The sequence below is a fragment of the Anomaloglossus baeobatrachus genome, chromosome 3 (assembly GCF_048569485.1).
Source record: "Anomaloglossus baeobatrachus isolate aAnoBae1 chromosome 3, aAnoBae1.hap1, whole genome shotgun sequence".
Lineage (NCBI taxonomy): Eukaryota > Metazoa > Chordata > Amphibia > Anura > Aromobatidae > Anomaloglossus > Anomaloglossus baeobatrachus.
The window spans coordinates 492,049,029-492,072,105 of NC_134355.1; the positions used below are offsets into that span (position 1 = coordinate 492,049,029).

A 23,077-nucleotide genomic window follows, 5' to 3' on the forward strand; every position below is an offset into this window, starting at 1 on the left:
AGTTCAACACATTGTTACCCTTTTGCTGATCACTGTATATAGTGATAGAATTTTACCTGGTCAATTTGTGACGCCCTGGTTCCCAGGGGTCACAGGTAATAACACCTACCAAATTATACACACCCCCCCATCCCCCTGTGAGGACACACCCGTCACCCGAAAGGGAGACCTGATGCCTCCCTCAGGGCTAGTAGGGCACACCAGGTGGGCGGAGTCAGGCGGAAAGGCATGCCCACCGAGGAGACTACTGCCCTGAGGCAGGAAATACAAGAAAGAACAGTTTTGGAGTTGACAGTGAGTGGTAATGGAGCAGCTGTCAGGGACCCGGGTAGGAGCCTGGGACCCTTGAAACGTCAGGCAGGCAGATGGTGGTGGCTGTCTGCCGGAGTACCGGTACAGCAACCAGCGGAACCGTAGGGACCGGGCCTGGGTTGGAGCCCGCCGGTCCTGAACCGGGGAGTCAACCATGTACCGGAGCACCAGAAACCGGGTACTCAGACCCCGTCCTAGCTTAGAAGCCACTGAGTTTAGACAAATTGACTGATTGCTGGCTGGACCTCACGGGTTCATCCACACCTAAAGTCCCGAAAGAAGGCAAAAGCCCACTGATTCTGGGTGAGTGCCACCGCCAAGGGCAAAACACCCAACGGGCTTACGCCTGCGGGCAACAGAGGGCTCCTCTGGCAGCTCAACGCCGGGGAGCGGGCTACCACTGCCCAGGCAGGGGTGCCGAAAAACCACAACAAGAGGTGCAAGGGAAAAGGGGCCACCATCAACCTCACAGGGGACATCAGCAGCCGGCTGCGGGACCCGACCATACCCGAACTTTGGTTTACCAGTGACTCTGAGTGTGGATTAATCGTGAGTACACCAGTGCCATCCGGGCATGACACTGCACCGCAGCACGGCACCCTGCACCCCGACAACAACATCAGCGCTCCAGTCCCCCCACCGGGCCCCGGGAAACACCGCCCCTACCCACGGAGGGGCTAACATCTAGACTGCGGCTGCAACACCGATCCCGGACGAGCCCGCCTTCACTCCAGCCGCAGTGGTGGTGCACCCCGTCACCACGATCCGTGGGTGGCGTCACGACTCGTTGGACGACTGCGCGGCCCTCCCCGGCTGTGCACATCGTCCCACCTCACCACCACCCCACTGCCTCCCCTTAACAGAGCGACGTGGCCCCCGGTCTGGAGGCACTCGTGCCACCAACAACTCGAGCCCGGACCTCGAGCGGCTCGGCCCGAGCAAGCGGAAGAAGCGGCCGGGCCCCTCTCAGGGCGGTACAATTTGGATTGGGAAGTCTCATTTTAATAGTAAGAGAGGAAAACGCTGAGTGACAAACGTAGTGTGTGGCCAAATAGGTGTTGTGCTCCTAAATTGTTTGTGGTAGTTACTATAGATATTATTATATGGCTTACATTCTCCTTAAAAGAGGAGGTTGGAGTAGTTGTTTATGCATATCCCAGCGTGTAAAGATGAGGTTGCTCATACAGAAGAGCATATCTGCCCAAAGATATGCAAACAAGGAGCACAAAGGTCTGAGGCTAAGGCCACGTGCACACGTTGAGTATTTGGTGAGCTTTTATCTCATTATTTGTGAACCAAAGCCAGGAGTGGGTGAATAATACAGAAGTGGTGCTCATGTTTCTATTATACCTTTCCTCTGACTGTTCCGCTCCTGATTTTGGCTACAAATACTGAGGTAAAAAGCTCACCAAATACGCAATATGTGCATGCAACCTTAGAGGAACTAGGCAATTTTTCCCCCATACTGGAAGCGCTTTAGTATTGAACTTGTAAATCTAAAAAGTAAGAAGCGCTGATAGTGTAACACAGATGAACAAGTGTAGTATATAGGAAATATACACTTACCTAATTCGGTTGTGAATGTCACAACCACTGATAAGCATGAGATAATGGCGTCTGCTGCAGCCCCACGTGGATGGGCATTCAAAATGGAGTAGAGAAGGGGTTAACGCCGTGCATCAGCCAAATGAAACTGTAGAGATGTTGATGGATAATATCTTTCTTTTATTTCATCGGTCTACGCGTTTCGAGGTCAAAGCCTCTTCCTCAGGACCAGTACATCAACAAAAGCATATCACAGATCCAGATGACAGATCTATCTATATATCTATATATTGTTATACCAGTTGTATATAGATCTGTGATATGCTTTTGTTGATGTACTGGTCCTGAGGAAGAGGCTTTGACCTCGAAACGCGTAGACCGATGAAATAAAAGAAAGATATTATTCATCAACATCTCTACAGTTTCATTTGTCTGATGCGCGGCGTTAACCCCTTCTCTACTCCATTTTTAGTATTGAATTTGCAAGCACTGTTTTGAAGTTAGCCAGGATAGCTAGAGTGCGTTGTTACCTCCTAACCCTGGCCAGCTTCAATGCAATGATTACAAGCTAGATAGTAGTGGTGGTTGTTCTCCTCTAGAATAATTCACAGCAACAAAGGGCAACAGTGTTTACCTGCGCAGGCCACAGATCAAATGCACTGACAGGTTGCAGCAAGAAACCCTTAATAAAGATGGAGGCAACACAAGTGCAAAACACTGATGGAGCAACCACTCATGCACTACCAATCCATGGAGGGGGTGACTGCTTAGTATTAAAATTGCACACAAATGGCTTGTATAGGACACTGTTTACATGTCTTGCATACACCCTACTGATGACACCCATACTATTAGACTAGGCAGGCTAATAGTATATTATATATATATTTTTTTTGCACATATATTTTTCTACAGGATGCAGCCAGGCCCATTAATGTAGCCCTTGTAAACTAGGGTCTCCATTCCAGTGTGGTGCACTTATATAGTGCTGGGCAGCCCGCCTAGTCTAATAGTATGGGCATCATTAACCCCTTAACGACCGCGGGCAGTAAAATTACGTCCTAAATGTCATAATGTTACTGCCCGCGGTCCTCCGGCGGCAGCATGCCGCGATCGGCTCACATCTCAGCTGATTTTCACAGCTGAGATGTGTGCCTGCTAGGCACGAGCAGAATCGTTATCTGCTCGTGCCGATTAACCCCTTATATGGCGCTGTCAATATGTGACAGCGCCATTATAAGCGCGATCGCGGTAAAGTTTTACTTACCGCCCGATACCGGAAGTCACGTGACGCGATCACATGACTTCCGATAGTTGTCATGGTAGCACAGGGTCATGTGATGACTCCTGTACTACACCTGACTTGCTTTCACTTTCGCTGTGCCCAAAGCACAGCAAAAGAGAAAGAGAGCGTATCTGCTGTTTACAGCCTTGTAGCTGTGATCAGAAGATACTGCAGAGCGATTGGAATGCTGATCGCAATAGCCCCCTAGGGGGACTAGTAAAATAAAAAAAAAGTGAAAAAAAAGTTTTAATAAATTAAAAGAAAACTAAAAAACCTAAAAGTTCAAATTACCCCCCATTCGCCCCATTGAAAATTAAAGGGTTAAAAAAATAAAAAATATACACACATTTGGTATCGCCGCGTTCAGAAACGCCCGATCTATCAAAATATAAAATCAATTAATCTGATCAGTATACGGCGTAGTGTCAAAAAAATTCCAAACGCCAAAACGACGTTTTTTTGTCGCCACAACTTTTGCGCAAAATGCAATAAGAGGCGATCAAAACGTAATATCTGCGCAAAAATAGTACCGTTAAAAACGTCAGCTCGAGACGCAAAAAATAAGCCATCACTGAGCCTAAGATCCCGAAAAATGAGAACGCTACGGGTCACAGAATATGGCGTAAAACGTGCACCACTTTTTTCGGACAAACTTCCGATTTTTTTTAACCCCTTATATAAAAGTAAACCTATACATGTTTGGTGTCTACGAACTCGCACTGACCTGAGGCATCACACCCACACATCAGTTTTACCATATAGTGAACACAGTAAATAAAATATCTCAAAAACCATAGTGCTATCGCACTTTTTTTGCAATTTTTCTGCATTTGGAATTTTTTTGCCGTTTTCGAGTACACTATATGGTAAAACTGATGGTTTCATTTAAAAGTACAGCTCGTTCCGCAAAAAATGAGCTCTCGCATGACCATATTGACTGAAAAATAAAAAAGTTACGTCTCTCAGAAAAAGAATGGCGAAAAAAAAAACGGAAAGCGAAAATTCGGCCGGTCGTGAAGGGGTTAATAGGCTGTAAGCCAGACACTGTGCACTTACATGTGTGAATGGCAGCATATACAAGCTATTTGTGTGCAATTTTAATACTAATCAATCATCCCCTCCATGCATTGTCAGTTTGGGAGTTGTTGCTCCATCAGTGTTGGTAATGCCTATTTATACAATGTAATGAATGCATCATTTTAAAAAGGTTAGAGGATGAAAAATAAGACATTTAAGACATTAGTCTGTTTTATACACAAAGACATGCATCCTCCATTTTATATGTGTACATATAAAATTATATAAATGGGTTAAATAAGACTTCCGCTGAGGGTTCTGGGTACTTTTTTCTATGATGTAGCTATCAAATAATTTAATTTCCTAACTGGATGCTGGTAAATGCTGGAAATGTCATAAAAAAATAAATACGAGACGGACACATCCAAACTTTGTAATTCTTTTCCTTCACATAAATCCTCAAGCTTATAAAAACCATGTCATGTACAGTTCAGAAAAAAACCTGAAATAAAAAGCGCTCTTTAGAAAAGGGATTATATCAAGGCCACCTCTCTCCTCTAAATACATCTATTTTCTATCATTCTTTGTACAGGAAAAATCCGGAATATGGTTTCAAGTGGAGACATTGGACCGCTCACAAGGCTTATTTTGGTCAACGCTATTTATTTCAAAGGAGAATGGGAACACAAGTTTAGTCCAGACGCCACTCATCCAAAAGACTTCACAGTGAAAAGGGGCATTAGTGCCAAGGTCCCGATGATGAACCTACATTTAGCCACAAAGCTTGGTAACCTCATCTCTGTACTGTCTCTTTTCTGTCATTTTAGGATCGTCGTTTTTTTAGCACTATTTTGCTATGTATAAAACAATTATTTGACTATGTATGGATTCTTTGATTAGGTATTACATCACAATCGTAATTGGTTAATCATTATTAGTAAAAAGATTCCATTACCATCATTTACCAAATGTTTAATATTAGATTGCACGATCTGTCACCAGACATGAGAGAATCAATTTAAACCAAATTTGTTCTGAAAAATAATTTGGATTCTTCAGAATCTGAGTATTTCACAATTTCATTAGCTGGAATCCAGATAAATGGTCAAGTAAATGGTCAAACACCATTTTGCTGGATGAATTTTTAAGTCGAGATGAGCAAACCTGAGGTTTGGTGTTTGCTGTTCATACCAAACACAGACTTTTACCAAAAGACAGAGTTCAAGTGCTTTATGTATGAAAACCACTTGCGCAAGCGTCGCTGGGATTGGGTACACTTGGTGCTCAGCCCAGTGTAAGCCGCTTGCAGTGTTTAAACGACTCGTACTGGGGGGTAACAACAATGTGATTGGAAAATCCCCACCAACCAGCCCCCAGAGGTGATCTCTATGTGGCTGACTGCATGTGGGTGGAAACCTGAACTGCCCAAATAGTGACTTCCATTTGGAGTCTGGTCAAGTCCGAGTCACAAACCGAACTCCCACGGGTTCGCTCATTTCTACTTTTAAGGCAAGAATGGGGATAAAAATAAAAAAAAAAACATTATACTCACCTCATCCTTCACCTTTCCTGCCGCAACAGCTCACACCAACCCACTGCCACCTCCTTCTCTTTGGCTCTGGTCATCTTCTCTTCAGTCTTCACATTTTGGTGCCTCCGGCTCTGACTAGGCCTCACACGACATCATGGGATGTGTGAAGTCTAGTAAGCACTGGAAATTGAAAAGAAGAAGCCTGGAGCCGAAGTAAACAAGTCAGTCGTGGACCGGGTGGGGTGGGGAGTGATAGTGGGACAGGTGAGGGATCAGGTGAGAATACTATTTTATTATTTAACCTCTCCGTTTATTATGCTCTGCGGTCTGAAGAGCATCCCATACTAATAAGTCCAAAAAGTTTATTTTTGGACTTATTATTATACATTACTAGACAGATTTACTATGCAGAAGTCTGGGCAAGCTGAATGACCCTCTGTGGTAAACTGTAATGATTGGTACAACTAATTAACTAATGAAATCAGTATCAACTGAAAAAATTCCCAAATATGCGCCATAAATAATATAAATCAAGAGGGCAACAAGACAGTGGAGAACTCAAACAATAATATATGCGATAGAAAACACAGTCCAAACTCCATTATAAGTATGAAAATATATCTAACTTTATTAAACAATTAAAAAATGCTAAAAAAAAGTGATATAACCATACATATGGAGATACAGGTGTGGTATACAAGAGATGAAATACATGACAAAGATACAAAAGTATATCATGGGAAGGGGTAAGCATACGGCCTCTCAGAGCCGGTCTCTACATGTTAAATATAAATAGTGCTGCTACCTATTGAAATGATCCTAATATGGCCACCAAAGCTCAATGGATCTCTTATTACTTCAGGATAGAGTAAAACAGCCTGTAATATATAGTATCAAAAACTTCCATGATTTCCCACGGTGTTCCCTGTACCGGTCAGTGAGTCACCAATCACTAATGATCCTACTGTATATCAATTGGAGAACACCACGCTATCTATCAATCTATCTATCTATCTATTATTATTTTTTTGTACTACTAAATGACTTTCGTAATAAGTTAAGATAATTTACCAGTAGATAATTGTTCATGATTAGAATGACTATATATAGGAAGTCGTTAGTATGACAACCCACTCAACAATCATTTGGAAATATCATCAGCAAAAAATACTTAATCGAAATATCTACTTACATTTTATAAAGGCATAAACTAACCAACTAAGTATAAAAACACCGTCTCTCAATCCTAAAGGGTTGAAGTAAATTTTGATTAATCGCTATTTCACACAGGTCATATTATTACTATGTGTATGTTGTTGTATACAAGACATGTTATGCTTTTCCTGCATTTCCTAAAAAGTAACGTCAAACAGAGATAATTCGGAGTACACTCTGTTCCTTTATGAATGGAGGTCCTAATAGACAAGAGAGGTGCCCTGTAGTCAAGTTCACTGCACACTCCAGAGATGATGCACATAAATTATGTTTATTGTGGTGAATAGTATTTCACATGTTTCAAAAGCAGGCAATGCAATTTTTCCATGCTTAACCTCTTCACCCAGGCAATTTTCTGTTTTTCATTTTCATTTTTTCCTTCCCTTCTTCCAAGAGCCATAACTTTTTTATTTTTCTGTTAATATAGCCAAACGAGGGCTTGTTTTATTCAGGACAAGTCATAATTTTGAATGACTTAAAGGGAACCAAACATCAGGATTTTCATATATAAGGTAAAGCCAGTGCAGTACTGGCACTATCAGGCACAGGCTGTACATACCATTAGTGGGCAGCTCAGATGTTTAGGCTGTGAAATCCAAGTTTATAAAGTTTGAAAAGTCATCCACTTTTTGATTGACGTGTGTACCTCTGCTGATAATATCCGGGTGGGTTATGCACATGACTCCCACCCCCTCCGCCGCCTGTCCTCCCTCTCACTGGCTGTATATAAATTTCTCTATTCAGAAACACGGTGACTGAGTTGGCGCCTGCACATAGCGCTTATCTCCGGCGCCATGTTTCTGAAGCCCGCAGTACCTAGTATTGTGCATGAGAGGGCGGCGCATGCCTTGCTTCTTCAGATCTCGTTGTGACCACGGGAGTGTGCGCGGTCACAACAGGACTGGAGAACAGCTAATCTTACCCCAATTAGCTGCAGCTACGATATCGTCTGCTGCAGCTAATCGGTAAGATCAGCTGTTCTCCAGTCCTGTTGTGACCACGCGCGCTCCCATGGTCACAACAAGATTTGAAGAAGTGAGGGCGCATGTGCCGCCCTCTCATGCACAATACTTTGTAATGTGGGCTTCAGAAACATGGCGCCGGAGATAAGCGCTATGCGCAGGCGCCAACTCCGACTCCGTGTTTCTGAATAGAGAAATTTACATACAGCCAGTGAGAGGGAGGAACAGGCGGCGGAGGGGGCGGGAATCATGTGCATAACCCGCCCGGATATTATCAGCAGAGGTGCACATGTCAATCAAAAAGTGGATGAATTTTCAAACTTTATAAACTTGGATTTCACAGCCTAAACATCCGAGCTGCCCACTAATGGTATCTACAGCCTGTGCATGATAGTGCCAGTACTCCAGTGGCTTTACCTTATACACGAAAATCCTGATGTTTGGTTCCCTTTAATTTACTGTACTGGAAAATGGAAAAAAAATTCAAGTGCGATGAAATTGTAAAAAAAGTGCAATTCCACAATTGTTTTTTTAATTTTTTTTATTTACCATGTTCACTATATGGTAAACTGACCTAGCAATATGATTCCCCAGCTCAGTTCAAGTTTGTAGATACTAAATATGTATTTTTTTTATAATTTAAGTGGTGAAAAAAAATTCAGCAACTTTTTAAAAAAAGAATAGCGCTTTTGTTGCCATTTTCCAAGACCCATAATATTCTCATTTTTAGGGATCTGCGACTCAGTGATGGGTTATTTTATGTGTCCTGAGCTGACGTTTTTAAGTAAACCATCTTTGGGAAGATGCATTGTTTTGATCGCCTGTTATTGCATTTTATTGCAGTGTTGCAGCAACCAAAAAACATAATCTTGTCGTTTTTATATATTTTTCCGTTACGTCGTGTACCGATCAGATTAATTTGTTTTAGATTTTGCTAGATCGGACATTTCTGAAAGCAGGGATACCAAATATGTGTATTTCTGTTTTTTAATTGTTTTATTTTCAATGAGGCAAAAGGGGGGAATGTGAACTTTTTTTTTTTTTTTTCACATATTTTTAAAAATTTTGCGCCCTTAGGGGACTTGAATCCTGCACTGTCCGATCACTTCTACTGCTCAGAGTGATGCTTCAGTATCGCTCTGAACAGCAGAAATGACAATCTCCTGTGAATGCTGGCACTCAGCGGGCGTTCATAGGAACTTCATCATGACAGTGACAAGGCCATTAGCTGACCCCTGGCTGTCATAACAACCCATCGGCACCCCATGATCACATCATGGGGCCGCCGATGGGAGAGGGGAATTGCGTGCTCCCTGGCAGCCATGTTGGATCACGTTTTCAGAGTCTAACTAGAATAAGAGAGCCACCCACGCCTATTAGCTGCACATGTCGGCTGATCAGATCAGTTGACATATGTAGGGAAAGATGCGAACTCAGTTTGTGAGCTCACATCAAAGTCAGGCGCATGATCAAGGACGTATATGTAAGTCCTTGGTGGTGAAGGGGTAAAAGGGGTTGTCCCATGAACAAAGTACATTTTATTAATAGATCTTAACACAAAAATAGGTTTCACTATTGGATGTGTTAAAAAAAATGTTCATGTTCTGAAATAATCTTATAAATATGCCCCTGCTATGTACTGTGTAATGGCTGTGTCTGACCGTACAGGGACATGGCTGATCATAGCACAGAGAAGAGAGTATACAAACATTACAGTAGGGATCACAGCTGCTGCTTTCTCTGAGATAAAATACTGTATGTTTAAAAACAGGCAGGGAAATGTTTTACCAAACAATAAGAATCAGTTACAGTCATAGCTGAAAGTGTTGACACCCTTTAAATTGTTCCAGAAAATGAAGTGTTTCTTCAACAAAATAATCACAATTAAACATCTTTTGTTATAGACATGTTTATTACTTTTGTCTGTATTGGAACAACACAAAAAAGAAAAAAAGAGAAATAGGACATCATTTCACACAACCTCCAAAATGGGTCTCACAAAATTGTTGGTACCCTCAACTTAATATTTGGTTACACACTCTCTGTGACAAATAACTGCAATCAATCACTTCCTATAACCATCAACCAGCTTCTTACATCTCTCCACAGTTCACACTGACACTGATGCACCCTGAGCCTGCAGGACAGCCTGAATTTCTTTGGAACTTGAGTTAGGCTATATGCGCACGTTGCGTCGGTGTACCCGCAGTTTATTCTGCACGTTTTCCTTCCCTTGGTTTTTGACCAAATGGCTTTTGGCAATTTTCTAGCGCTAAAAACGCATGCGTTTTTACCGCGTTTTTAGTGCGTTTTCAGCGCTTTTTACCTGCGTTTTCACCTGCGTTTCTGCAGATCCGTTTTGTAGATCAAGACACTGAGAAATAAAGTTGGAATAGTCAAAAAGAATGAAAAAAGAGACAAAAAAGGATAAAATTAACTTTTAATAAAACTATATGGAAAATATCAATTATAATGAAATAATAGCGGTTATGCACATTATAACAGAAAAATAGGTCAAGTTTATTATTTTTAAGCATTTAAATTTTCGGTTATTGTGTGTGTGTAAAGGAACATTAGAACCCATTAATTTTTGGCCAGAAAAGCATGCGTTTTTGGAGGCAAAAACGCAGTGGAAAAGCAGGTAAAAAGCATGAAAAACGCAGGAATTGTGATTTTGGTTGCTTTTTGCCATTTCTCATTGACTCCAATGTTAAGGAAACGCTGCAGAAATGGCAAAAACAACTGACATGCTGCTTCTTTTTCAGCATGGTTTTTGACCACAAATATGCAAATTAAACGCTGCAGAAAAAAAAGCAAAGTGCAGACAGGATTTCAGCTTTTCCCATAGACTTTGCTGGAAAACAAAAACGCATGCGTTTTGGCACAAAAACGCTGCAGCTAAAAACGCTGCAGAAACGCGGGAAAAAACGCAACGTGCGAACATAGCCTTAGGCTGCTTATCCACTATCCGGACTACCTAGCATTGCAACCTTTCATTAGTTTTTCTCTGGTATTCACATCCACAGAGATTAGCTACAATGCCATGTGTTGTAAACTTCTTGATTATGTTGTGCACAAAGGAAAAGGGAAGATCAAAATCTTTGGAGATGGACTTGTAACCTTCAGATATTTTTCAACATGTATTTTTGGTTCTCAGTTCCTCAGATTGTTCTCTTCTTTTCTTTATGTTCTTTTTGCTTAGTGTGGCGCAAACAGAAACACAATGCAAAGACTAAAGCGGGCTTTACACGCTGCGATATCGCCCGAACGTTCTCGTTGGGGTCACGGTTTTGGTGACGTACTTCCGGAATCATTAGCGAAGTTGCTTTGTGTAACAGCGTTCGGCGATGTGAAATCGTCGCAAAAGCGTGATTTATCGCTAATCGTCGACACGGGTCCTTATTCCCAAAAATCGTTGTTATTCATGTTGAAATATCGTTGCTCGTTCCTTTTTACATACTTTTCATGAGGTGTGACACTACTAAAGCGACTTTAAAAATTGTTGCCTCTTGCGTCATCATCGATACGGGCATGTATGATAGTTGAAATGTTCAATACGCCTACTTGCTTCCTATTTGTGAACGCATCTGCTCCATGATTGGACATTAATATCTTCAAGACGCAAACATCCTTTCTGTGATGTCCCATTTCGTCGGATCATTGTCTAGTTTTTGGACGTGTCCTGCTGGCTCCGTGTACGGCGGATTTTTTGCATCGTTCTTGTGTTATATCAACTTATCATGTGAGTATGTTTTTAATTTTGTTCGAAATAGCCTTTATCAGAAAATAACTAATGTTTGTTGTTTTCATGACTGTTATATATAATAGTAACCTGCATAGTATTTTTTCAAAGATTAGATCCATCCTAATTAATTATTGTTTTAGTGTTATCATTCATGATATGTGTCCATATTTCTTCTAATATTTTTTTCTGGTAATATAAAATGTTACATTTTTTTAAAAAATATATTTTTTTCAAAAAAAAACCCAAAAAACATTAAAGATATTATTCTATGTTCTACAGACCAAATATGCGTAGTGAGCATGAAAATGCCGTCATAGCTGCCATGCTTGTAGCCGGAGGAGCCCTTTCCCTTGCCGAGGATCATAACATGCGATGCAGAACAAGAAACCGACGGATTTGGGCACGCAAATGGCTACTAGAGAGACAACGCTATACACACATGCACCTTGTTAGAGAACTACAAGAGCATAACCCACATGACTTTAGAAACTACCTACGCATGTCTGAAAGCTCATTTACTTACCTTTTAGAGAAAGTCCGCCCTTATATAATGCGCAATAATACAGTAATGCGTCAGACAGTACCTGTAGACGAGCGTTTGGGGGTGACTCTTCGATTTTTGGCTACAGGACGCAGTTTGACTGACCTCCAGTATTCATCTGCAGTGTCACGCTCTCTACTCAGCTCCTTAATTCCGGAGACATGTTTGGCAATAGCACATGCTTTACAAGACTACATGCATTTGCCAAAAACTTCAAGTGATTGGGAAAAAATTTCCCAAACATTCAACCTGTTATGGCAATTCCCTAATTGTGGGGGCGCAATTGACGGGAAGCACATAAGGATAATGCAGCCACATAATTCTGGCTCATATTATTATAACTACAAGGGCTACCACAGCATTATCCTTATGGCTGTTGTCAACGCCACTTATGATTTTCTTTACATTGATATAGGGATGAATGGGCGAGTGTCGGATGGTGGTGTATTTGAACATACGGATTTTGCATATCCTCTCAAACAAAATCAACTACAATTACCCACCAACCAAAATAACATTGGGAATTTAAATTTTGTATTTTTGGCGGACGAGGCCTTTCCATTACAACGTAATTTGTTAAGGCCATATCCACTTACAGGCTTGAATGTTCAAAGGCGCATTTTTGATTACCGTCTATGCAGAGCACGAAGAGTTGTCGAGAATGCTTTTGGCATCTTAAGTAGTAGATTTCGAATTTTTTCCATGCCAATCAACTTAAAAATCGAATCTATAGACAAAGTTGTACTTGCATGCTGTTATTTACATAATTTTCTTAGAAAAAGAGATGGACTTGAATATGTTCCACCTGGCTTTGTGGATATGGAAAATCATAGTAATGGTGTGCTTGAGCTTGGGGCCTGGCATCAGCAACTTAACCCGCTTGATGATCTTTTACCACAGCCAGCCCTTTCACGTAGTATGACGGATGCAATGGCAAATAGAACAAATTATTGTAATTATTTTAATGGCCCTGGGGCTGTTTCATGGCAGCATGTCTATGAATAATTATTGTGTTTGGTTTCCAATTAAACATGATCTTGCCTGTTTATGTGACAAAAATGTTGTTCCTTTTTTTTTTTTTTTTTGGTTTATTTTGTTTGGTTTAAATTTTGTAATTAACATGCATGATAATGTTAAAGTGCGCATTTGTTATGTTTAAAAATGTAAACACATGTATTATTTTTAGTTTCCTTTATTATTTTTATTGGAACTCTTTAGCAATGTCAGAGTTTAATTTTGCAATATTTTAAAAAATAAAAATATGATTGAAAACTAAATCATTCTTCTGACAAACATTATCCCAAAAAAATAAAAAAAACTACATTAATTTGAATCAAGCATTACAAACATTTTCTTATCAATTTATCTCTTTGTAAGAATGTAATGTTTAAATAGTATAAATTTGTTTTTTTTAATAAAATTATAACGAAAAGAAAAGATAAAATTTAATATAAAAAAAACCCCACGCATTAGCGCATATAAATAATGCGCACATAAGTATCATGACTGCACACAATGTCGAAAAACACATGCGGTTTGTTTGGTTTTTTAATAATGAAACGTCATGACGTCCAAACGTCAAATGCACCATGTGACACGCCACACTGGATACCTGCAGATCAAAAGAGAAACTGAAAGCAAAAATGTCTGCAAACAAACGTGCAAAAGTCTGGGGCCAAGGGGAGGTGCAATACTTGGTAAAAAGGATGGATGCGCTGGATTATATATGTGCAAACACATATCCACGTCCTATGGCACATAAAAGAAGTGTTGTTAAAAAAATATGCAGGGGCCTGTACCGTAAATTTACAATCAGCCGCACTCCTACACAAGTACTTAAAAAATGGGCAGATTTAAAGTACCGTGATAAGGAGAGAATGGAAGAAATTAGCAGTAACCTGGATGTGATTGCTGGTAAGTTGTTGGTTATCACTTACATAAGTTGGTGTTTTTCCGTTGTTTTTAATGAAAACAATATAGGTGTTGTGTTGTAAAAAAAACAAAAATTAGGGTTTCTTTTAAATATCCAAAACTATCATCATATCATTTATGTTTTTTTAATTTTTTTTTTACAAATGCAACAGATGTGAATCAATTGCCTAATGAGGCAAGCCTTCCCTCAAACAATAATGGTGATAATGTACAACACCAGCTGCCTCCAAGCATGGATGACACCATCGAAATAAGACAAAATAACTTAAATATTAACGCTGACAACCTTGATTATGATGCTATATCACCATCATCAGGACAAGCTGCAGATGATCCAAATTTGGATGTGAATATTGTGGACAATGGTAATGCTATGTATTGTTGCAATTTTTTAACTTGAAAAATATAAAAAATTGTAAAAATATGTATTACAATATTTACAATCCCCTAAATTAGGTGGCAAAGGATCAGGTTGGGACATGAGCGCATCATCCGGAGATGAGGGTGAAGATGTTTCAAGTAATGGTAAATTTAACTTGTATTAAACATTATGTTACATTCCAAATTTATAAGGGAAAATTATAATTTAAGTATAAAAAAATATGTGTGTTTGTTTATTCAATAAAACAAATGAAAAAAAGAAAAAAAAATTAATGATGAAATTAAATAACCATAAAATTATTTTGTCTGTCTATTTTTCAGATATCATAACCCTATATGATATTTATCTGTCTGCGAAAAGGCTGAATGAAGCATCAGAGGCCCATGAAGCCCTAATCCTGCAATATATTAATCAACGCTCTAAATAATACATGCTTTCTGGAGATGTTTACATATTTTACCTGTATATGACCAAGTTTAAGACAAATGGTTTTGCAAAAATTGATATAAAAATGTTGTTTTTAAAAATTTTAAATATATAAATAAAAAAAAAAAAAAAATTACATTTGTTATAACATACCTTAATTGTCAAGAAAAATAGTCAACCAAACATAAATTTCATAATCCATGTTTATTCACAAGGTTACTTTTTATATGGACATAAATATATGTTTATTTGCACAAATAACACAAAATAAAAATTTGCCAACAAATGGGGAAAAAAACAATATAGATTTTTACTCGAATATACACAAATATATTAGTACACACTACCCTACTTCCTTTTACGTTTGGAAAGAATATTTATGCGTGACCTACGGCCACGCAAAGCACCCTTGGGAACTGGAACTATGGATGGCTCTGCTGCACTTTGTGTATTTTCTGGAACCACAGCTACCTCAACAGGGTCTGAAACCTCACCAATGGCAACAAATGATGACACTGTGAGTTTCTTTGCTCTTGCCAAACGTAAAACATCCTGGATTAGGCACTGGGCAATGTATTTCTGTTCAGGGCTGATTTCTCGCATTTCATCATCCACAAATATCGCAAGACCAGAAAGGGGTGGCCGGTTGTGCTGGTCTAGAATGTTTTGGCCAACACCCATCAGTTTTGTTACAGCTGTTGTTGTGTTTGCTTGAATTGGTTTTTTTTTTCTTAGACAACTTATTGGGTTGAAAACATTGGATGGGCCAGCCTCAATCAAATCCACATTACTGATTTGGCTACCAGATGTTTCAATGAGGTTGTGATCAGATGAGGATTGCTGACTTGTTGTTGGCTCCTGCAATACAAAAATTACATAAGGTTTTATAATTATCCATTTTGACTTAATTTTGTCATTGTAAACATCATTGTCCTTTTTTTTCTATGAAAAGTCTACAAAATATGAAATTTTGTTTAAAACAAAAAGAAAAAAAGATGTTTCACATTTTTAGCAAACTAAAAAAAAACAAAAATTTAAAAAATACCTCTGATATGATAACTTCATTATTAGCTTCGGGGGTTATTTCACCAACAATATTGAGGCTACTGGTGGATGGCCTGTGAAGCTCCTGGTCTCTTGTGAAATTCAGCAATTCAAAATACCATAGAGTAGGCACATAGACATCACCAGTGCCAGCACCAGACCGTTTGGAATCTTCTATTTTGTTTAATTCTTTTTTATACACTGTGCGGATGGCCTGTATTTTTCTTTTCACAAGATCCTCGGTACCTTTTTGATTAGGATGGTATTTATCATATATGGCTATCATTTTAAGGTATGCATCCTTTTTAAGTTGTCTATTGCTGTACTCGGGTGCTTTAATTTTCCATAAAGGTGTTTGTGTCTGGTACACCTCTATGAATTCCCTGAGGAAATCCTCTTTATTCGTACACATCTGAAAAACATTGCATGGGAGATATATCAGTACAAACACTGATTACAAATAAAGGTCTTTTTTAAACAAATAAAACAAAAAAGGAAACTAAAAAAATCTAATGGATTTAAAATAACAACCATTAGCAAAGTGAGGACATAAAAATACACATACCTTGCTGCAATGAATAACAATTCCTGATGGAAGAATTTAACACAAATTCCCTTGTGCGAGTCCAACAGCAAATGGGTAGACAATAGCAGGAACAACGAACACGCATCTGCGCACATTAATACTACCAACATCCAATGAACATCAATTGCGCTGATTATACAAATGACTCGAGTCAAGAAGGGGCGTAGCGAGTTCACAATGATACTACATCAAGATGCACTTTGTGTGGAGGAACAACGCCCATATCGCCATGAGAAAATAAAATCCATGTAGTGAGACCGCTATACAACGACAATTATGTTCCTCATTACATCGTGAAACGATATAACTTTGAAGATGAATATAAACGAGATTGCGACATGTGACCGTAAGCAAACGAGTAAAACATGGACACACAGCGATGAACACACATCACACAAACGAACAGGGCGTGCCGCACATACGACGAGATCGCGGGCGATATCGCAGCGTGTAAAGTAGCCTTAAGTTAACTTAAGTTAACTTCTTCCCTTTTATCTGGTGTCGGTTGTTATTTTCATATTGCCCACACCTGTTGTTTTAGAAACATGCCAATGATTTTGTCAGGACTATTTTGGGTTTTTGTGTGAAATTGTGTCCAAATTGCGTTTTTTTTATGTTTTTTTGTGTTGTTCCAATAAAGACAAAGTAATTAAACAGGTGTATAACAAAACATGTAATTGCAATAATTTTCTGAGAGGAATACTTCATTTTTTGTAACAACTTCAAGGTAACCAACACTATCAGTCATGACTGTATGATCCTGTGCTGTAATGTCTGTATACTCTCAGGTGCACTATGCACCAAGAACCACGAGCAGTTCTGGGTGCAAATTGCTATTCCCTGCCTAACTGACTCTGTATCTAGCAGCATAGATAAAGAGATCTTTAGAAAAAGTATTTCAAAAGATCTTTTATGATATGCTAATGGAGAAGAGTAGAGAGGGGTGATAAATGCCGCGCCAAATGATCACTTGTTAGAATGTCAGATTAACGTGTCTTTATTATTGGCACAGGTCTACGCGTTTCAGGAGCTCTGCTCCCTTCCTCAGGACCATCAAGCACCAAAGAAACATCAAATCCCTGAGGAAGGGAGCAGAGCTTATCAGGGCATTTATCACCCCTCTCTACTCTTCTGTGTTATCTGCCATCGGGTGGCTGCAGCCTGGATCAAAGTTATACACGCGAGTAAAGGAGTTGTGACTTGCACAACTGCATCTGGTGAGTATTTACTACCCCCTCCTCTCCCCACATTTATTGGGGTAACACCCTATCTGCGCTTTTATTTCCACAGCTCTTTTCTATATGATATGCTAATGAGCACAGGGACTAGTTGCCCCACAGGGGTGTGCTAACATGCTAGTCAATGCAGCATCATCAGCGGTGATGAGTGTACCTGTGTCCACTGATCTGAATGCCTGGCACTTCTAGTCATGGGCACTATGAAGCCGGATGTATGAGCCCCGGCTTCAGAGAGATCTAGTGCGCATGACCAAAAGTGCCAGGACTTCTGATCAGCGGTCACAGTGGACACAGGTACGCACATCACCTCTGCTGATGCTGCATTGAATAGCATGTTAATACACCCCTGTGGGTGTTCTAACATGCTAAGAGGGTGGAATGAGCCCAGGAACTAGCACCCTTGTGACTAGTCTCTGTGCTCATTAGCATATGATAAAAGATCTTTATAAATACTTTTTCTAAAGATCACTTTATGTATGCTACTAGATAATGGGATGGTTATGCAGGGATTAGAAATGTGCACCCAGAACTGCTCATGGTTCTTGATGCATATTGGACTTGACAGGTTCCCTTTAAATTCCCCCCGACCCAGGAGATGTGGTATGATCATACCATGTCCCTGTATGGTCAGACATGGCCATTACACAGTACATAGCAGGTCCACATTTATAGGATTATCTCAGCACAGGAAGGAACATTTTTTTGACAAATCCATTTGTGGAAATTATTTTTATTCCAAGATCTATTGATTAAAGTGAACTTTGTTCTTTGGACAACTCCTTTAAGGTCAACTTTACAGCAGGACGTTTTCACTCTCCCCAGTCTTCGTCACAGTGTGCTAAAACAAAATCACTGTCCATAAAAATTTGGTCTGGAACAGAATCATGGCTATAGAGCATAACCAAACAAAGAACTGCACAAGCCAATTTAACATATATACATAAAAAGTAATGTAGTCGACAATCATTAAATTGTACAGATAACCTGAAATGATGCCAGCAGGTGTATCTCTCCTATGTAGACATACAGTAAGATGCTGCAGTTTGGAATGGCTACTGTTTCAGGAGTAGAGAACAATAATAAATACAAGAATATGAGTATAATAATCAATGTTCTATCCCATGATTCTGTTCAAGACCAAATTTTGACAGATAGTGATTTCGTTTAGCGACACCTTGACAAAGACTCCAGAGAGTCAAAACGCCCTGCTGGTAAAGTCGCCAATAAATATTGTAGTACATGCTCTTAAATCATGTGAAGTCGTATTTTCCACAATAAAATACATTTTATGTGCATCATCTCTGGAGTGTACAGTGAACTTGACTACACATTTTCTAAAAAGTGATCATCATATTGTGCACCCTACACCAGATATATTTCCTCCAGTAAGCCAATCTGTATTAATAGAATAAAGCAATAATGTGATGTCATAATCTTTTCTAATAAATATAGTATGACTATTGGATATAGGAATTTATGGCAAGCAATTCCTTAGAGAAGATATAGAACTGTTTTCACATACTCTAATTGAAGGATCGTAGGTAATGGAACTACTACATATGTTATCTATATTTTTTTCATAAACTCAACCAGAATGGACCTTATTTCTAAATAATATACCCAACAGTGTCTAATCAGCTTTCTTTGGTAGTGGATAGTGTTGAGCGAGTAGTTAGCTATTCCTACTCGCTATGCTTTTAGCGAACACTGTCCGCTACTCGCATATTCGTTACAAGTAGTGGGCACAGTGTAAGTTAATGAGAAATACTCTCTAAGTAGCGAGTTACCCGAAAGCCGTAATATTCGGTACTGAACTAAAAGTGAGGCTTTCAGGTTACTCGCTACTTAGCGAGCATTTCCAATTGACTCGTAACGAATATGCGAGTAGCGGACAGTAACAAGAAAAATTTGAATAACAGGGTCCATATTGGCGACTATAGCATGGAGAATCCCCATCTATATATATAATTGCCTTATTCTGTCTGTCTGTCTGTCTGTCTGTCTGTCTGTCTTGCTCCAAAATTGTGTCCTTACAGTGACACAAAGCTGATTGGCCGCTGGGCTCGCCAAGGCCCCGCCCCCCCGCACGGATTGGCCGCTCGCCCAGGCTGCGCCCCCACACGGATTGGCCGGCCGCTCGCCCAGGCTTCGCCCCCCCACAGATTGGCCTCTCGCCCCGGCACCCTGCAGGCATTGGCAACTCGGCCACGCCCCGCCCCCCTCACGCAATGCACGCTAGCTCTGGCCCCGCCCCCCGCACGCCTTCCCCGAACCGACATTGTCACGGAGCCACGACTGCCAGGTGAGTACTGTACCCCCGGGAGCCCACATCAGCGTACGCCGCCAAACCAGCTGACACATACCCTCGCATTGCTGGGGCTGGCCGGCGTATGCTGGTGTGGGCTCCCGTGCGAGCAGGGGACGAGATACGCTGGTAACCATGGTAGCATAGTTACCAGCGCATCAAGGTCCTGCAGCGGCGGAACATACACACACGCACACACATAACAGCACACACACACACATACACACACACACATCAGATCACACTCACTCTCACACACACCTCACACACACATCACATCGCATCCACACACTCACAACATCCTGGGATATCGCTTGCTTCTCGGCGGCGATACTGTGCTGTGAGCTTCCAGGACCTGCCGGAGGATCACATGGCCAGAAGCATGTGGTATCTCCGGGTGTTGTGAGTGTGAGCGCGTATGTGCGATATCGTCAGTGAGTGTATGCGTGAGTGTATGCGATCGGGTGTGTGTGAGTGTATGCGATCGTGTGTGTGTGAGTGTATGCGATCATGTGTGTGTGAGTATGCGATCGGGTGTGTGTGAGTGTATGCGATCGGGTGTGTATGCGATCGGGTGTGTGTGAGTGTATGCGATCGTGTGTGTGTGTGTGTGAGTGTATGCGATCGGATCTGTGAGTGTCGGCAGAGGAGCACGGCGTGCTGGAGGAGGCTGGGAGGAGAGAGGCTGATCCTGGGGAAGGCTGGGAGGGGGAGGGGGGAGGCTGAGAGAAGAGAGGCTGATGCTGGGGGAGGCTGAGGCTGGGGTAGGCTAGGCTGATCCTGGGGAAGGCTGGGAGGGGGAGGCTGAGAGAAGAGAAGCTGGGGGAGGCTGAGGCTGGGGTAGGCTGGAAGGAGAGAGGCTGATGCTGGGGACAGAAAAGGCTGATGCTGGGAGGAGAGAGGCTGATCCTGGGGAAGGCTGGGAGGGGGAGGGGGGAGGCTGAGAGAAGAGAGGCTGATGCTGGGGGAGGCTGAGCTGGGGTAGGCTAGGCTGATCCTGGGGAAGGCTGGGAGGGGGAGGCTGGGAGGGGGGGAGGCTGAGAGAAGAGAGGCTGGGGGAGGCTGGAAGGAGAGAGGCTGATGCTGGGGACAGAAAAGGCTGATGCTGGGAGGAGAGAGGCTGATGCTGGGAGGAGAGAGGCTGATGCTGGGAGGAGAGAGGCTGATGCTGCGGGCAGAGAGGCTGATGCTGCGGGCAGAGAGGATGATGCTGGTGCAGCATGGGGGATGGAGCACGATGGGGGTGCGCAGCATGGGGGATGGAGCACGATGGGGGGTGCGCAGCATGGGGGATGGAGCACGATGGGGGGTACGCAGCATGGGGGATGGAGCACGATGGGGGGTGCGCAGCATGGGGGATGGAGCACGATGGTGAGTGCGCAGCATGGGGGATGGACCACGTTTGGGAGTGCGCAGCATGGGGCATGGAGCACATTTAGGAGTGTGCAGCATGGCGGATGGACCACGTTTGGGAGTGCGCAGCATGGGGGATGGAGCACGTTTGGGAGTGCGCAGCATGGCGGATGGAGCACGTTTGGGAGTGCGCAGCATAGCGGATGGAGCATGTTTGGGAGTGCGCAGCATGGCGGATGGAGCACGTTTGGTAGTGCGCAGCATGACGGATGGAGCACGTTTAGGAGTGCGCAGCATGGCGGATGGAGCATGTTTGGGAGTGCGCAGCATGGCGGATGGACCATGTTTGGAAGTGCGCAGCATGGCGGATGGAGCACGTTTGGGAGTGCGCAGCATGGCGGATGGAGCACGTTTGGGAGTGTGCAGCATGGCGGATGGAGCACGTTTGGGAGTGCGCAGCATGGCGGATGGAGCATGATGGGGGGTGCGCAGCATGGCGGATGGAGCACGTTTGGGAGTGCGCAGCATGGGAGATGGAGCACGATCGGGAATGCGCAGCATAGGGGATGGAGCACGATGGGGAGTGCGCAGCATGGGGGATGGAGCACGATGGGGGGTGCGCAGCATGGGGGATAGAGCACGATGGGAGGTGCAGACCTCCCCCCAACACACACACACACACACACACGCACGCACTGAACAACACACCACACACACACACTGGGAACCACAAACACCGCCCTACACAGACACCCACACACACAGACAACGCCGCACACACACAACACCCAACACACAAACACCGCGGCATACATAAATATACGCACATACCGCACAACACACACATTGCACAAAACATACCTCCCCCCAAAACACACCACACACACACAAACCGCGCAACACACACACACACACACACAACGCTACAGACACACAGCGCTCCACAAACAACGCAACACACATACAACACCGCTCTCACCCCCCGCCACACCCAGACAACACCCAGAACATGTACAGCCCCTACACAAACACTTGGCAACTACACACAACAACATCTAATATATATAACAAAAATTATACATTAATTACACAATAAATTCTAGAATACCCGATGCTTTAGAATCGGGCCACCTTCTAGTTAACAATATAAGAACCTACATAGAATCTCCATAATCAATGACCATAAGATCATATTTGAATTAAATACCAAGAAAATTGTTTCTTTATAGAAATATTAAAAAGTTTATTAATATATTATTTTTTTGTATAAAAGTTTTATACTCAATGGACACAAAAAGTGCAACTAGTGCAAGTAGCGGACAGTACTCGCTAACAGCATAGTGAGTACAAATAGCTAACTACTCGCTCAAGACTAGTAGTGGAGAAAGAATAAAAGTAGAGGTGGTTATGTTGCATTGGTCTTTTCTGAGGCCTTTCCCACTAGCAGTGTCATGGTCGTCTCTCTGCTACATGAGATGAGTGACAGGTTCTGGGTCTGAGTCTCACTTTTCCTGGTGAGACTCTGCAGATTTAAATGTAGTTTCCTTTCTTTCAGCTGTCAGAGGGTTAATGTCTGTGTTCCTTGACAGTAAGCATGCAATTACCTTCCCCAGGTCTTTCTGGTTTGTGACCACACCAGTCCCTTTATATACCCTTTG

General features: G+C 41.9%; 1 protein-coding gene across 1 annotated transcript in view; it reads left to right on the top strand.

Moving 5' to 3' along the window:
• SERPINI2 (serpin family I member 2) overlaps positions 1–23,077 on the top strand; it is a 101,527-nt gene that overhangs the window by 28,470 nt on the left and 49,980 nt on the right. Inside the window, exon 4 of the mRNA XM_075338562.1 lies at positions 4,752–4,946. Coding sequence (XP_075194677.1) covers positions 4,752–4,946 — 195 coding nt within the window. The remainder of the gene's footprint in view (positions 1–4,751; positions 4,947–23,077) is intronic.